Source organism: Coenobita brevimanus, chromosome 91, assembly GCF_032717465.1.
Source record: "Coenobita brevimanus isolate Jiangsu-jjx chromosome 91, ASM3271746v2, whole genome shotgun sequence".
NCBI lineage: Eukaryota > Metazoa > Arthropoda > Malacostraca > Decapoda > Coenobitidae > Coenobita > Coenobita brevimanus.
This window is the reverse complement of record NC_137044.1, coordinates 31459818-31478089: the sequence shown is the minus strand read 5'-3', so window position 1 is coordinate 31478089 and position 18272 is coordinate 31459818. Positions and strand designations below refer to the sequence as shown.

The window sequence follows — 18272 nt, the reverse complement described above, 5'->3', positions numbered from 1 at the left end:
TTACAAAACATGAGATCTCCCTAGCACGTTCAGTCATAGGTACTTGCCAGTATCCCTTTAACAAATCAAATTTACTTATGTACCTAGCCTTTCCGATCTTGTCTATGCAATCTTCCACGCGAGGGAGAGGGTAGGTGTCTGTTTTGGTTATCTGATTAATACGTCTGTAGTCGATGCAAAGCCGCTGTGACCCACCTGGCTTAGGGACTAGAGTGACAGGAGAACTCCACTCGCTCTGACAGGGCTCAATCATCTTGTGGTCCAACAGGTAGCCAAGCTCCTTCTGGATGAGAGGAACTTTCACTGGGTTCACACGGTAAGGAGGCAGTTTAATTGGCTTTGCGTCTCCAACATCGACATCATGCATCAACACAGTGGTTCTTCCTGGAGTGTCATGGAACACTTGCAGGTACTCCTGCAGTAATGCCGAAAACTCCTGCCTTTCCTCGGGAGCTAGATGAGAAAGCTTAGTCTGGAGATCATTCATGATATCAGGATTCTTCCCCAAACTGTCATTCAGGCTCATACTGCATGGGAGAGCTTCACTTGCAGAATCGGGTGGAACAGCTACAGTGCAGACTGGGTTATTTTCGTCCCACCTGTGATATAACTTTAGCATGTTGATGTGACAAAGTTGCTTGTTCTACGATCTGGTGTGGCAATGACATAGTTGACATCACTGAGTTTCTTCTCCACGAAATAAGGACCACTAAACTTGGCTTGAAGAGGTTGCCCATGCACTGGTAGCAGAATCAAAACCTGATCTCCTGGCTGAAAGTGGCGTAACCTGGACTTCTTATCATACCAAGTCTTTATCTTCTCCTGAGCAGCTCCTAAATTCTCTCTCGCCAGCTGTAGAGCAGTGGACAGCCGTTCTTTGAACTTCATCACATACTCCAGCAGGTTGACGTCATCTTCCTCTGACAGCCAGCATTCCTTGAGTAGCTTAAGGGGTCCTCTTACTTCATGGCCAAACAGTAGTTCAAAGGGTGAGAAGCCCAGTGATTCATTTGGAGATTCTCTTGCGGCAAATACAACGAATGGAAGACCTTTATCCCAATCTTTCTGATGTTCCAAACAGTATTTCCTGAGCATCGATTTGAGTGTTTGATGATATCTCTCCAATGCTCCTTGGGTCTGGGGATGGTAAGCTGAAGACGTGATCTGGGTGATGCCCAACTCTTTCAGAGACTGCTTGAAAACATTTGACATGAAATTACTTCCCCGGTCTGACTGTACCTCCTTGGGCAGACCAAACTTGGTGAAGAACCCTAGCATTTCCTTAACCACGTTCTTTGCTGAGATATTTTTAAGTGGAATGGCTTCAGGATAACGAGTAGCCATATCAATCAGGGTCAACACATAAGAAAATCCTGAAGAAGTCTTAGGAAGAGGGCCCACAATATCCACCAACACACGGGTGAATGGCGCCTCAAAAGGAGGAATGGGAACTAGAGGTGCAACCTTTTCGGTCTGATTACACTTCCCCACAACTTGACAGGTGTGACAAGACTTACAATACCAGGAAACATCTCTGAAGATACCTGGCCAGTAGAAGTGCTTCAAAATGCGTGCCACAGTCTTCCTCACTCCAAGGTGTCCTGCCAAACTGGAATCATGAGCCACTCTAATGATATCCTGCCTACAAACACAAGGGATGACAACTTGATGTACAACCTCCCATTCACAGTCGGCTGATGCTGTTGGGGGTCTCCACTTCCTCATAAGTACTCCTGACTTTATATAATAACAAGTAGAAGCACCAGCTGACTCTTCCTCACTGCAAGCAGAGTTAGCTAGACCTTTCAACTCAGGGTCAGCAACCTGCAACTCAACCAACTCTTGACGAGACAAATTATCAACACTACGGGGTACTGCCTCATCTGGTGAGTGGTCCAAATTAGCAAGAAAAGTGTCAGCTAGGATAACATCATCATCATCATTATCCCCTAAGTCACCAGTAACTTTAGACTTAGCCCTAGTGACAGCACATGCAGAGAATACATCAGGGACATCACAATCCTTGGTCGCAGTCACTGGTTCACTAGACAACTGAGGAGCTGGACACACTTGACTTCCACCAATATCATTTCCAAGTAAGAAGGTTACACCTGACATTGGGAGTGTCTCAACCAACCCAACCATAACGGAACCATTAACAAAACCAGACTCTAAATTCACTCTGCACAGAGGGACAGAGAAGTAATTATTCCCTACATCTTGTAAGATTACAGTTTCATCAGAGGAATTAACATCAGAGCCTAGAACACTGGTCAGCATAAGGGATTGGCAAGCACCTGTATCACGATATATTTTAACTGATTTCCTGTCATTACTGTCCAGAAGACTGACAAAACCATCAGACAGGAAATTAGCACATGAACTCTTGAGAGTGTCACCCACGTTACTGCTCAAAAGAGGAGCTTCATCATGAGAATTTAATTTACCCCTCAAAGCAGGTTCAGTTAACTCGGTTAAAGAATTCTGGGAACTCTCAAGGGTGGACACTAGACCAATTGACTGAATATTTAAAGACTCCTTTTTGTTCACATCACGCTGTCTCCTGAAACATTTCTCCGTAGTATGACCAAGCTTACTACAATAAGTACATTTACTTTTCTGAAATCTAGAGGTCGAGCTGGTATTTACTTCCTGAGAAACATCATCTTTATTCTCTTTCCTGTTACCTGTACTCTGAGTAGAGGCAACGTACTTACTCTCAGCTTTCCTTTTTTCTTTAGAATATCTCTTGTGAGTGAGAACATATTCATCAGCTAAAACTGCAGCGTCAGACAAATTATCTATTCTTTTCTCATCAAGATATAGGCTTACATCTTTATTAATACACCTTTTGAAGTCCTCCAGCAAAATCATCTGCTTAAATTTATCAAAATCAGAATTTACATTCTTAGAATTTAACCACTGCTCTAACAGATCTTCTTTGGTTTTTGCATACTCAACATGGGATTGCTTATCTTGCTTATAAGTTGTCCTAAATTTTACTCTATAGGCTTCAGGAACAAGCTCATAGGCCTTAAGAATCAAGCTCTTAACTACATCATAATTATCAGATTGATCCTGAGGCAAAGATGCATAAGTTACTTGAGCTTTACCGGTGAGAACAGTTTGAAGGAGTACTGGCCAATACTTTTTGGGCCAATTAAAACCTGTAGCTACCCTCTCAAACAACTGAAAATACTTTGTTAAATCAGATTCATTAAAAGGAGGGACAAGTTTAACATTTTTAGCCACATCAAAATCATCAGAGCTAGATGATCCAGTTCCACCTTGTTTCATGCGATACTCATGGTCTGCCTGAATCCTAGCAAGTTCAATTTGTGCCTGAGCCTGTGCCTGTGCCTCCTGAATACGAGCCTGAGACTCAGCCTCCTTAACACGTGCCTGAAACTCAGCCTCCTTAGCACGAGCCTCCTGCAGGACTAGCTGAAACTTAGCTATTTCAATCTGCGTTTGCTCATCTGGAGGAGTTACATTAAACAAGCTTGTATTAATCATGCCAACAATTTGATCTTTAGATTGATGAGAGCGAACAGCAATTCCCAATTGTTGAGCAACAAGCTTAAGTTCATTCTTTGTTCTGTTTTCTACATCACACACTGTTTGCATATTTGACAAAAAATCTTTGGCTTCATCAAGAGTAGTAATAGTAGACATCATGAATAAATCACAGTCACAAAATATCAAGCAATATCCTTGTGATAATATCCTGAATATCCTGATAAGAGGTGGCCAAATTAATGTTACAGAACAGAGAGAGATAATGAACACTTCAAGTGAGAATACTAAAATCACTACTGTCCCGCAAAGTTCCAGGTTCAAAACAAAAGACCTAGGTAAAATTACAAGTTAAAGTTTAATGCTCAAACTAACAACTAAATATTCAGGACTCATAAGGATAATGTAATGGCAAAACAAGTTACATATATGGTTAACTGCAATAGCCTCTATTAACACGAATTTAGCAAGAGCAAATTTATCTAAGTCAGCCCTGATAAAATAAGAAAACCGGATAATGCTGAGTTAAAGCAAGATATAATATTATTACAGATACAAAATATTACTAATACTGGCTGACAGTATGGAACCAATATGAATCATAAAAACTTTACCAGGCTTACGAATTAACGCTTTAGGCTATACAGTACAAGAAAAATGGAAATAACACTTATACTCAAATTATACAGCAGCTAGATGGCTGGAGACTTCCTGAGCACTCACAAAAATAATAATATACTGTACAGGGGAGGACAGAGATGTGAACAGAATGAGTAGATCTAAGTGGCTGCTAATGCAGAGACTGAGCTCATTATATAGGGGGCCGGCAGAGCTTGATTCAACTTGTAAGAAGGACGCGCAAATGAAGGCATAGGGGACGAAGAGTTGACAATCCTGCTCTGAACAACAGAAAGAACGACTTACTCTACTATAAGGGGGAGAAGGGGGAAGTGAGGTAGAAAATGCAAGCCTGGTCACTATGGAAGCCACGTGGCGAATCGTGAACAAACATGCAACATACTGTACATTAGGATCATACAAAGGATGATGCAATCATGAACAAAACTGTATCATGTTAGAATTATACAAGGGATGATGAAATCATAGGCTATGTAACAATATATATATATATATATATATATATATATATATATATATATATATATCTATATATATATATATATATATATATATATATATATATATATATATATATATATATATATATATATATATATATATATATATATATATATATATATATATATATATATATGTATGTTATGCAGTGTGTTCTGAGTCCCGAATCCCCAGGAACAGACACAGCGCGGTCCTGGGTTCTTCGTTCCTGACCAGGTCAGTACTAGCAAGGAAGGAAAAACAAAAACACTGCTGGTCAAAAGGCACTCTTATATATTAACTAAAGACTGATACACACACTGTTCTATGAGCAAAACTGAGTAACTTACAATGACTCAGAATAACATTCACAATAATCACTTTCCACCTAGTTCAGCGAGTCTGAACTATACACGGAGTTACATCTTCCTGTTATAGATTTGTTTCCACACACAGTGTCACTGAGAAGATATCACCAGTATGTCAGATACATCACATTCAACATATGAGGACAGTATGGTATACCCAACGTGAGAGGCACATGACATAGATGATAATATATATTCCAGCCCTTAAGTCTAAGTATCCGCGTGACATAGACGAGTTCCTAGCTAGTACAAAGGATCTGCGTGACATGGATGATACCCTAGCTAATCTTAGGCTATGAACGGGTTACATTGGACGAGAGTATATAATGTCTTACACTTGATGGGGGGGACAAGGGGGGGTATTAGTGAGTCAAGGGTGGGTCTGTTCACGTGGGAACGGGGGTTGGGGCCGGGGGAGGGGAGGGAGAGCACACTGGGGAGGGGTGACACTGACATACGTTGTCCTGTGGGGGCAACATTGGGGGAGGGTTCTCACTGTAGGGAAATCGAACCGTGGGTGGCTGTTGAACACTCCACTTGCATGATCACAGGTGGTAGCATTCACTATGGCACACTGGGGCGGGGGGGATAACACCGCGGCTGTCGGGGAAGAGGGAGAGGGGGATAGAGCACTAGGGGAGAGTTGGACAACACTGGGGGGGAGGCACCACGGATACGGGGGAGGAGTCACAGGGGTCGGTTCACTGGGGGTGGGGTGTAACAAAACTGGTGGAGGGCAAAACCATAGGTTCTCATACTCAAGATTCTGGTGGAGGGGAGGACAAGGCCCATGGGGCTGGAGGGCCTATGCTGGGAGTTTCAGATCGTGGCCGGGCATGGGAGATGGGCCGCCCGGCGAGTAGGACAGGGGAGGGTGGTCCGGGCTGTTGCCACTAGTCCTGGAGGGGTGGGCAGGTGGTGTGTTGGGCGGCTCCCTAGCAGCTATGGCCCAGCATGAGACAGGGCTCTCCAGGCTAGGGCCGAAGAAGGCCAGGAGACGCGCTGCTCGGCGCTTGCCCTTGGTCATCGTTGGGGTCCTGAGAGAGGACCTGGGGAAGCCCAGGGCTGAGGTTGGCCATGGGGAGGGAGGCGCCCGGGGTGGACTGCTGCCTCGTTCTGCAGGGGCGGCCATCAAGGAAGGGCTGTGGCCACCGTCACAGAGGGAGCCCCAGCTGCTGCCACAGGCACAGGGGGAGGTCTGCCGTCTCCGGGGGCTGTGGTCTCGGGGTCGGGAGGAGGCCGACAGGGGTGAGCTGCGGCCTCTCGTCCTGGGGGAGTCCAACAACACCCGGGGGTGCAGGGACAGGACACCTGCCCTCGGGGATGTCACACCCGCTCTGGTCTCTGGTGGGGTCCCTGAAAAGGAACAGAAACCGTCCTCTTGTGTAGATGGGCGGGGAGAGCGACATCTTACTCCTCAATGCACAATTTAATTAGCTCTGTAGGCTCTGAAGGCTCTACGACATACAAGCTCTCCAAGTGGCTTGTAACACTGTTGTCCCCTGTTGTAGGCACTATCTCTGATTCATTTGTACAAAACAATGAGGATTTGGTAAGAAAGTTAATATCTCTAAATGTCATGTACCCCTACAAATTAGTCAGCTTTGATGTTAAATCATTATTCACAAATGTCCCTGTTGATGATGTTTTAACTTTCCTGCCAAGCATTCTGGGTAGTAACACTGATGGTATTCCCTCTGAAAACATTATCAAACTAATTAAATTGTGCATTGTGAATTCTTCTTTTACCTTTGAAGGTAAATTTTACACACAAAAATTTGGTATGGCCATGGGTAATCCCCTCTCCCCAGTTCCGGCAAATATTTACATGGAATACTTTGAGAAACATTTACTGACCTCCATAAAGGAGCAAAACATAGTTTGGCTCCGATACGTTGATGATATCCTGTGCTTCTGGCCTAACAGTCTTGCCATTGATGAATTTCTCCTGCAATTAAATTCGTTAGTTCCATCGATTAAGTTTACTCATGAGATGGAAATGGATAATGAATTGCCATTTTTGGATGTAGAAGTTATCAGGGACCAAAATGTTTTGAAGACTAAGGTATACAGAAAACCTACAAATATTATGTCATATGTTCATTACTATTCAAACCATCATATTAATGTAAAAAGATCTGTGTTCATATCCATGTACAGTAGCCCAAGAAAGTTCTGCGACAAATATTAACGTATCTGGTAACTCTGGCATCCGACTTAAACTACCACACTCGTTCCATGCATACCTCCTCCACTTCCACGTTCATCATTCAGTGTTGTCAATGTTCTTAAACTGAAACGTGTGAATCTTGGAGGGTCGACTCATGTCAGCTCAGACTTAGACTAAGGGTGATACAAAATTGTCATTGATCATTACACAGTCTGCGTTGCTTCACAGGCTTCAGTAGTGACATTATTATGTTATAAATTCGAGTTAAAAGGGCACCATTGATTATCTGTATTAGTTACTCGCTGTCAGCTTCATATATATAGATTTAGCTTTATGCAGCATGACATAATTTCTGAGAAAATTCGGTAGCGTGAAACATAATCTATAACTTTTTAGTATGTTTATGGTATACGTTCATCTAGGAATATTGATTTCTGTTCCTGCATGATAATGGCAGAGGTTGTGTATTATCGTTAACAGCAAAATGTTAGGTCCGTCATCTATCTTCTCGACCACACTGAAAACATTACAATACCACATCATATTCATGCGTATTATAGACACAGATTAGTGCTCATGAACAAAAAAACAAAAAAGGAAATAAAACAAAACAGTAAATACAACAAAACAGCAAGCCTTGTTTTATTTAGACCCATCCCTCTATAGGAGGAACACAACAAAATAGTGTTTGACCACAATAACAAATTAAACAAATAATGCCTCAGCTCAAAACAATACCACAGAAACAATTTATATTAGAATATCAGTATTTGGTCCAGCCACCAGTACCGTCTATCACGGTCCGAAGACGTCTAGGCATAGACTCCACATGATTGTGATTGACTTGGGGCTTCGTTCTTAGAACCTCCCACTCTGCACATGACGCCACAGTTGATCTGATGTCCTCTCGTTGGTGGGCTCCCAAACATTGACGATAATGGCCCACACTTTTTCAATTGGGTTCAAATCAGGGCTGTTGGGAGGCCATGGCAGTAGCTCGAGGCGAGGTTGCTCCTGAAACCATTGTCTCACCACCCTGGCTGTGTGGATGGGGCAGTTGTCCTGCATGAAAATGATAGTTTCTGGATAGGGGAGGGCCATAGCACGAACCGTAGGCAGCATAACCTCATCTAGGATTTCTAAGTATTATTCAGCTGTAAACCTTCCTTCGATCCTTGTGACCTCCCCAACTCCATACAGACAAATCCAACCCCAAACGTTCCAGGTAACGTGCCCACTGCGTGCCTCCTCGTAGACATGTTCAGGATCATATCTGAAAGAAAAATTGTCAAAGACAAGTGATAAAGCCTGGCCAATAGGAAAGATATTCACTTATTGTATAACATCCCAGCGGCTATTAACTTTACTGGAGTGCGTGGTTAATAACCAAGGGTCAGCCTAAACATATGATGACATTAAGGGCATAAGGAGTTCCGTGAACACCTATGGTAAAAATTGAGATAAACAAAATATGGTTGGGTTTTTCTTCCCTACTTATATTTTTGCATTATGATTTAGACATTAACACAGTGGCTCTTGTCATTTCCCTATCTATTTGCATAGTCTTAATTATAGTACAGTACACAATTATGTTAAATACCTCGTATTGTTTGACCTCCAGCAGCGTAGTCGTCCATGTGTGGTGGAGCTGAAGGTCTTCTCGTCTGAGAATACGACTCTTCCCAGTAATCAAGGTCCTGATCTGCAAATCGGTGAGCGAAATCGAGCCGCAACTGTTTATGCCTTTCCGTTAATTTTGGATTCACTGCTGGTGATCTATGTCGATAGCCCATCTCCTTCAGTCGTGTGCGTATTGTTTCTGTAGACACGTATAGTTGCAAATGTCGCTTTGCTTCTTCAGCGTTAGAGAATGGGTGGTTATCAATGTAAAGTCTTAGTTGCTGGTCCTGCTCTGCCGTAGTCTTTCTTCTTGCTCCTCGCCTATGATGGTCAGTTACTTCACCCTCTTCCTCCCACCTGTTCAGCCACCGGTAAACAGTTGATCTGTGCACTCCAACTTGCCCCGCAATGTCGTCGGCTGACATCCCACTCTTGCTCATTCCGACAATCTTGCCACGGAGAGCAATCTTCGCAGCGTGACGCTCGATGTCTTGCAGGCCGGGCGTGATGGTGGGGTGTGATCACGACTACGTCTCCAGCACTCTCATCATTTTGGTTCATTTATACGTTCGCTTTTTTTCAGTGAAAACCATCTGAACACGAATCCGTAACATGGCGCCCCTTATCTCCCTTCCTCGTCTACTAATTAAGTGCTGAACTGATAAACCTACAGTGTTACGACACCTGGCTCTGATTTTACCAGTTATTTTAATCAATAAACGTGTGTTTGTGTGTGTGTGTGTGTGTGTGTGTGTGTGTGTGTGTGTGTGTGTGTGTGTGTTTTCTTGGGTATAACAAGATATGTCAAGCTCCATAAAGCTAAATCTATATATATGAAGCTGACAGCGAGTAACTAATACAGATAATCAATGGTGCCCTCTTAACTCGAACTTATAACATAATAATGTCACTACTGAACCCTGTGAAGCAACGCAGACTGTGTAATGATCAATAACAATTTTGTATCACCCTTAGTCTAAGTCTGAGCTGACATGAGTCGACTCTCCAAGATTCACACGTTTCAGTTTAAGAACATTGACAACACTGAATGATGAACATGGAAATGGAGGAATTATGCATGGAACGAGTGTGGTAGTTTAAGTCGGATGCCAGAGTTACCAGATACGTTAATATTTGTCGCAGAACTTTCTTGGGCTACTGTACCTAAGAGCATATAGAATTTCAGACCCAGAATTTTTAGATGATGAACTAAAAATGATTCAGAGTATTGGAAAGAAGCTAAAATATCCACAAAGCATACTAACTCAGTGCCACAATACAGCCAAGAAACGATTCCTTGAAGGGAAAACTAATAAGCCAGATCGCCAGAACATTCAAAGAACCCTTGTCCTCCCCTTCCATGAAAATTTTCTTGATGTTGTTCACATACTGAGGAAACTCAATGTATAAGTAGTATTCAAATATGAGAACACCATAAAAAAAAAAAAACCTCATCAAGAACAGCCCTTTCAGTAATTCAGGCGTTGTTTACAAAATCCCGTGTAAAAGCTGTAACAAATTTTACATAGGACAATCTGGAAAAGATTTGGAAACTAGAATCTCACAACATAAATACAGTGTAAGGACAGCCCAACAGAGTAGTGGTTTATTTCAGCACAAAGCATCCAGTGATCACCATATTGACAGGACAGGCTCCAAGATTCTAGCAAGATCAAAAAGCTTAGATGAAAGAAATGTAATAGAATCTTGTCTAATTTCTGGCACCTATCAAAAGAATGTAAACATGAGCTATGGTCATTTTAAGTGTGATAAATTGTTAACTGAATTAATTTTAAAGCAGTATCCCCCAGACTAACAAGTGATTGTTCCCTGTCATCTCGTGGTGGTGTAGTGGGACACACCAAGCATTAATCCTCTAGGTCTTAAGTTAAGCAGCAGTATTTATCCCCTCCTCCCTCCCCCCTCTCCCCTTCCCCCTTCCCCTCCTCCCTCCCCCTTCCCCCTCCCTTCCACTCCCCTTTCCTCCCCTCCTACTCCCTCCTCCTTTGTCACGTGCATTTTTAGATTCAGGTCATCCTTTGTTGTGTTCCACTCCCTGCTGCAGGTGACCATAAGTTGAACCGCAGGTAAAAATTCAGGTCATCCATTGTTCTGTGTGCCACTACCTGCTGCGGGTGTGCATAAAAGACCTCTACCCTTTACGTTTCTGTCTCACTCTGTCTGAATATGTAATATACGAAAGTACTCACTGTCACTCCTTTCATTTCTCCTGTGGTTAGTTTGCATACATATCTTCACGGTGAAATGAAGTCTCTGCATATATATATATATATATATATATATATATATATATATATATATGTATGTATGTATATATATATATATATATATATATATATATATATATATATATATATACAGTAAACCCTCAAGGATCCGGACTTCAAAGATCTGGATTTTGCGAAGATCCGGACCATTTCTTGGCAAATTTTCAATTTAAAACATAGGCTACAAGATACACAATTTATTAATTAAAATTTACGAAAAAAATATTTGTACACATTATTATACTATCCTATTAATTTTATACTGTATTAAATTTAATTTAAATTTTATCGGTTCTTCGGTATCCTTTTGTGAGGCCCGCACATGTGAATGGGGGGGGGGAATGCGGCCTTGAGGGGACAATGAGCTGAGGCAGTTGACCGAGTGTGAGTCACGGGAACACAGTGACCGAGTGAAAGCACAGTTTTCTTTCTTTACTCTTCCACCATGGCTCCAAAGCGCAAACATACGGAGCTAACCATAGGTGAAAAACTTGAATTACTAGAAAAATTAGAAAAGGGTGTACCAGTGTCTCGGTTAAGTGAGGAATATGGTGTTGCAAAACAAGCAATCAATGATATAAAGAGAAACAAAGCCAAGCTTCGTGGTTTTGCTGCCAAGGCAGGTGGAAGTGGAAGTGGAAGTGCAGGTCCCAGTTCCCAAGTGAAGCGTAAGATCGTTATGAGTGGACTCTGATTAAGAAGTCAGAGGCACCCCCACTAGAACCCGAGGATGAACAACAGAAAGTGACACCTTGGCAAGGTGAATATAAAAAATAACTGTTTATTTTTATTTTGCATTAAGTTATACCTAAACCACCATAAGTTTTCTTTCATATGAGAAAATTTATATAATTTCTGGAAGATCCGGATTTATCGAGATCCGGACAGGGTTATAGCCCCAATTAGTACGGATCTTTGAGGGTTTACTGTATATGTATATATATATATATATATATATATATATATATATATATATTTATATATATATATATATATATATATATATATATATATATATGCGAGGAAGAAGGAACCAAAGTCCATGAGCCCGCAGTAACAGTTCCCTCCAAGAGAAAAACAAAATACAATAGAGAGCCAAATTCAAGATCCGATCATTTTGAGATGCCTGGACACACTGCATTTGAAAGTCTGGAGATCATAGGCAGCAGGAAATACAGACAAAGGAAGACAGTTCCAGAGCTGACCTGTTGCATAAATGAATGACTGGGAGTAACGGTTAACTCTTGCATTAGAGAATTGGACAGAAAAGGGATTAGAGTTTGCTGCCAGACGGGTGCTACGCGCCCATCGTAGAGGTGGAGGAATGCAAGCAGACAGTTCAGAGGAGCAGTGACCATTAAAGTAGCGATAGAAAAGAGATAAAGATGCAACAGTGCGGCGAAGAGATAGAGGTTGAAGGGAGTCAGTAAGAGGAGGAGAGTTAATGAGACGAAAAGCCTTTGACTCCACCCTATTGAGAAGAGCTGTATGTGGGGAGCCTCCCCACACATGAGAGTTCTACTCCACACAGGGGCGGATAAAACCCCTGTATAGAGTCAACAATTGTGCAGGGGTAAAGAAAGAGCGGAGTCGGCTTAGCACACCCAATCTCTTGGAAGCAGATTTTACAAGAGATGTAATATGATCTTTCCAAGATAAGTCCCGAGTAAATGAAACCACAAGCATGTTCAAAGATGATGCAGGATTAAGCTGAATATTATTAAACATTAGTGGGTATACCTGTGGAAGATTTTGTCGGGTTGATAGGTGTAAGAACTGAGTCTTAGATGCATTAAAGACAACAAGATTATTTTTACCCCAGTCAGAGATACAAGCCAAGTCAGACATTAGGTGTGCCATAGCCTCATCCCTTGTTTCTTGAAGTAACTGTTGAGATGGGCGTTGCGGGAACCGAATGGAAAGGTGAAGGGTGGAGTCATCAGCATATGAGTGGATAGGGTTAGATGTACAGCTTAGAAGATCATTGATGAATAAAAGGAAGAGAGTTGGTGATAGGACAGAGCCCTGAGGAACACCACTGTTGATAGATCTAGGAGAAGAACGATGGGCGTCTACAACAGCGGCTATAGAACGACCAGAAAGGAAGCTAGCGATGAAGGCACAGATAGAAGGATAGAAACCGTAGGAGGGCAGTTTGGAAATTAAAGATTTATGCCAGACCCGATCGAAAGCCTTTGAGATGTCAAGTGCAATGGCAAAGTATTCGCCAAAGTCCCGAAAGGAGGATGACCAGGAGTCTGCAGAGAGCAGGGGTTTTTAATGAGTGGAAAAATCATCATCATCATCACCATCATCATCATTATCATCATCTGGACCTCCTTTCCAACCCTAGGGCAGGGTGAAGAGTAGCAACGTCCAGAGAGCCCAAATTTGCCAAGTCCAATGGTCCACACTTCCATTCACTCATTACTCAAACCCCCGGAATCCTGGCTCTATCGGATACGCCAAAAACATTCACCACATTCCGTAGCTTCACAGAAACGTATTCAATAGAGTCAGTCTGGACGCTGCCACGTTAAAAAGGGGTGCCAAATCCCTGATCATGCACTTCTCACAACATTCATCCAGCCAGCCCGATCTTTTGTCAGTTCCCTAACCTCACCAACTTTCAAACCTCTCCTCCTCACACAGTCATCCACCATATCTCTCCACCTTTTCCTTGGCCTACCTCGCCTGCTCCCTCCTTCAAATTCGCTCACATATACCTTTTTCACCATTTTATTGTTATCCATTCTCTCCACATGATTATACCATCTCAGCACACTCTCTTCGATTCTGGTGTCCACTGACTTCCTCGCTCCACACCTTTCGCAAATCACATTATTTCGTATCCTATCCGCCCTCTGTACTCCACATACATTCCTCAGGAGTCCCAACTCCATTGCTCTTGCTCTTGACTTTTTATTTTCATGCCACACCATAGTCTCACATTCATATGTTTCATCTGGCACTATCATTCCCTCATGCAAGCTTCGCGCAGCTGTAACACACACACACACACACACACATATATATATATATATATATATATATATATATATATATATATATATATATATATATATATATATATATATATATATATAGATAGATAGATAGATAGATAGATATAGATAGATAGATATATAATAAAATATATATATATATATATATATATATATATATATATATATATATATATATATATATATATATATATATATATATATATATATATATATTGTTACGGAACAGAGAGAGATAATGAACACTTCATGTGAGAATACTAATATCACTACTGGCCCGCAAAGTTCCGTGTTCAAAGCAAAAGACCTAGGTAAAATTACAAGTTAAAGTTTAATGCTCAAACGAACAACTAGACATTCAGGACTCATAAGGATAATGTATTGGCAAAACAAGATACATATATGATTGACTGCAAAAGCCTCTATTAACAAGAATTTAGCAAGAACAATTTTATCTAAGTCAGCCCTGATAAAATGAGAAAACCGGATAATGCTGAGTTAAAGCAAGATATACTATTATTACAGATACAAAATATTACTAATACTGGCTGACAGTATGGAACTTATATGAATCATAAAAACTTTACCAGGCTTACGAATTAACGCCTTAGGCTATACAATACAAGAAAAATGGTAATAACACTTATTCTCAAATTATACAGCAGCTAGATGGCTGGAGACTTCCTGAGCACTCACAAAAATAATAATATACTGTACAGGGGAGGACAGAGATGTGAACAGAATGAGGAGTAGATCTAAGTGGCCGCTAATGCAGAGACTGAGCTCATTATATAGGGGACCGGCAGAGCTTGATTCAACTTGTAAGAAGGACGCGCAAATGAAGGCATAGGGGACGAAGAGTTGACAATCCTGCTCTGAACAACAGAAAGAACGACTTACTCTACTATAAGGGGGAGAAGGGGGGAGTGAGGTAGAACACGCAAGCCTGGTCACTATGGAAGCCACGTGGCGAATCGTGAACAAACATGCAACATACTGTACATTAGGATCATACAAAGGATGATGCAATCATGAACAAAACTGTATCATGTTAGAATTATACAAGAGATGATGAAATCATAGGCTATGTAACACCTCCCCACAAAGAAAAAGAAATTAAAAAGGAAATTTCTTATTACTCTAAAACAATCTGTCTAAAGTCTAGATAAGCAATCTGCAATAACATTTTCTTTCCCCTTGACATGTTGTATGTCTAATCAATACTTCTGAAGAAGTAGACTCCATCTTGTCAATCTCTGATTTTTATCTTTAAACTTACTAAGGAATTTCAGTGGGTTATGATCGGTATATATAAATGACTATGGGGTCAAAACCAGAACACAAATAAAATGAAAAATGCTGTAAACCCAAAATCAAGGCCAAAAGCTCTTTCTCAATAGTTGAATAGTTCTTTTGAGGTGGAGTGAACTTCTTACTGTAATAAGATACAGGGTGTTCAATACCCTGATCATCCTCTTGCAGCAAAACAGCCCCAGCTCCCATATCACTTGCGTCAACAGCCATCTTAAAAGGCTTAGCAAAATTTGGAGTAGCGAGCACTGGCTGACTTAATAGGATAGCTTTAAGTTTGCTGAAAGAGGATTCACAGTTATCGGCCCAGACAAATTTAACTCCCTTTTTCAGTAGGTCTGTAAGTGGTGATACAAGAATTGAAAAGTTAAGAACAAATCTCCTTTAATAACCTACCATTCCCAAAAATCTTTGTAGCTCTTTCCTACTTTTAGGTCTGGCAAGATCTCTTATAACCTGAACCTTAGCTCCTGGTGGTGCAACGTGTCCATCACCAATTATGTACTCAAGGTACTGAACTTTAGCTTGACCAAACTCACACTTTGATAAATTAGCTACAAGATTAGCCTGAACCAAACGCTCAAGAAATTTACTGACATGGCATAGATGATCTTTCCAGTTGTCACTGAAGATTAACCTATCTATCTATCTATAGCCCGACGCCCTAATCCTGCAAAGGGTGGCCGCAGACAAAACGCCTCCAAGTCATCCTGTCACCCACCATTTGACTCCCCTCCCCCCAACTCACCCCCCCCTCCCTCATATACCTCTCAACTCCATCCCTCCACCTCATCCTCGGTCTACCCCTCCCTCTCCCTCCCTCCACCTCACCTACATACACCCTCTTAGTCAGTCTTTCATTCTCCATTCTCTCCACATGTCCAAACCACCTCAGTGTATTTCTCCTAATCTTTTCAACCACATCCACATCTACCCCACAACGTTCCTTCACTTCTTCATTCGTCAACCTGTCCCTCCACGTCACTCCACATGCTCCTCTCAAGTAACTCATTTCCACTGCTCTCACTCTTGACTTGTTCCCCTCTTGCAAGGTCCACACCTCGCTTCCATACGTCAGGGTAGGGATCACAATACCATCATGCAGTGACTTCTTAACTTCCATACTCACCTCCCTATTTCTCATCACTGTTTTCAGTGTACCAACAACCTTTCTTCCCTGCTGTACCCTTTCACGTACTTCATCCCCCAAAGTTCCGTCCTTACTCATCACACTACCTAAGTACTTGAATGCACTCACATTCTCCATATCCTCACCATCCAACCTCACTGCACACTCTGTGACTTCATTCCTCTCAAACACCATAACTTTACTTTTGTTTACATTAACTTTCAGCTTCCTCCTCCTACACATTGTCCCAAATTCATTCAAAAAACCTTGCAACTCCCATTCATCTTCACTCAACAATACTGTATCATCAGCAAACAGCAACACCGGAAGCTTCCAAATCTCACCCTCATTCATTAGGGCCACCCCCACATCCACTGCCCTACCTTGCACCTCCTTTACAACCCCATCCATATATATATTAAACAGCCATGGAGACATCACACACCCCTGTTTCAGTCCCACATTGAGATCAAAGAACTCACTCAGCTCACCATGCACTCGCACTGTAGCCCTAGCTCCCTCGTACATACTCTTCACAGCACTCAACAATTTCCCCTCCACTCCATATATTCTTAATACCTTCCACATACCTTGCCTATCTATTCTGTCATAAGCTTTCTCCAAGTCCATGAAGATTAATACATCATCAATATAAACAACAAACCCCGCCAAACCCTCTGTTACAACATTCATGAGCTTCTGAAAAGTGGCTCGTGCATTCTTCATACCATATGGCATTACAGAACATGCAAAAGTCTTTCCTAGTGTTACAAAACATGAGATCTCCCTAGCACGTTCAGTCATAGGTACTTGCCAGTATCCCTTTAACAAATCAAATTTACTTATGTACCTAGCCTTTCCGATCTTGTCTAAGCAATCTTCCACGCGACGGAGAGGGTAGGTGTCTGTTTTGGTTATCTGATTAATACGTCTGTAGTCGATGCAAAGCCGCTGTGACCCACCTGGCTTAGGGACTAGAGTGACAGGAGAACTCCACTCGCTCTGACAGGGCTCAATTATCTTGTGGTCCAACAGGTAGCCAAGCTACTTCTGGATGAGAGGAACTTTCACTGGGTTCACACGGTAAGGAGGCAGTTTAATTGGCTTTCCGTCTCCAACATCGACATCATGCATCAACACAGTGGTTCTTCCTGGAGTGTCACGGAACACTTGCGGGTACTCCTGCAGTAATGCCGAAAACTCCTACCTTTCCTCGGGAGCTAGATGAAAAAGCTTAGTCTGGAGATCATTCATGATATCAGGATTCTTCCCCAAACTGTCATTCAGGCTCATACTGCGTGGGAGAGCTTCACTTGCAGAATCGGGTGGAACAGCTACAATGCAAACTGGGTTATTTTCGTCCCACCTGTGATTTAACTTTAGCATGTTGATGTGACAAAGTTGCTTGTTCTACGATCTGGTGTGGCAATGACATAGTTGACATCACTGAGTTTCTTCTCCACGAAATAAGGACCACTAAACTTGGCTTGAAGAGGTTGCCCATGCACTGGTAGCAGAATCAAAACCTCATCTCCTGGCTGAAAGTGGCGTAACCTGGACTTCTTATCATACCAAGTCTTTATCTTCTCCTGAGCATCTCCTAAATTCTCTCTCGCCAGCTGTAGAGCAGTGGACAGGCGTTCTTTGAACTTCATCACATACTCCAGCAGGTTGACGTCATCTTCCTCCGACAGCCAGCATTCCTTGAGTAACTTAAGGGGTCCT

At 42.0% G+C, this 18272-nt stretch overlaps 1 protein-coding gene across 1 annotated transcript; it reads right to left on the bottom strand.

The window, feature by feature from the left end:
- Window positions 1–8765: 8765 nt before the first annotated feature.
- On the bottom strand, window positions 8766–9233 carry LOC145411947 (uncharacterized). Its single transcript, XM_080281917.1, has one exon. The coding sequence runs from the start codon at window positions 9231–9233 to the stop codon at window positions 8766–8768; it is 468 nt and encodes a 155-aa protein (XP_080138043.1).
- Window positions 9234–18272: the final 9039 nt, after the last annotated feature.

Excerpts from the sequence above, each read along its gene's own strand:
- LOC145411947 (XM_080281917.1), bottom strand. The coding sequence starts at position 9,233 with ATGAGCAAGAGTGGGATGTCAGCCGACGACATTGCGGGGCAAGTTGGA.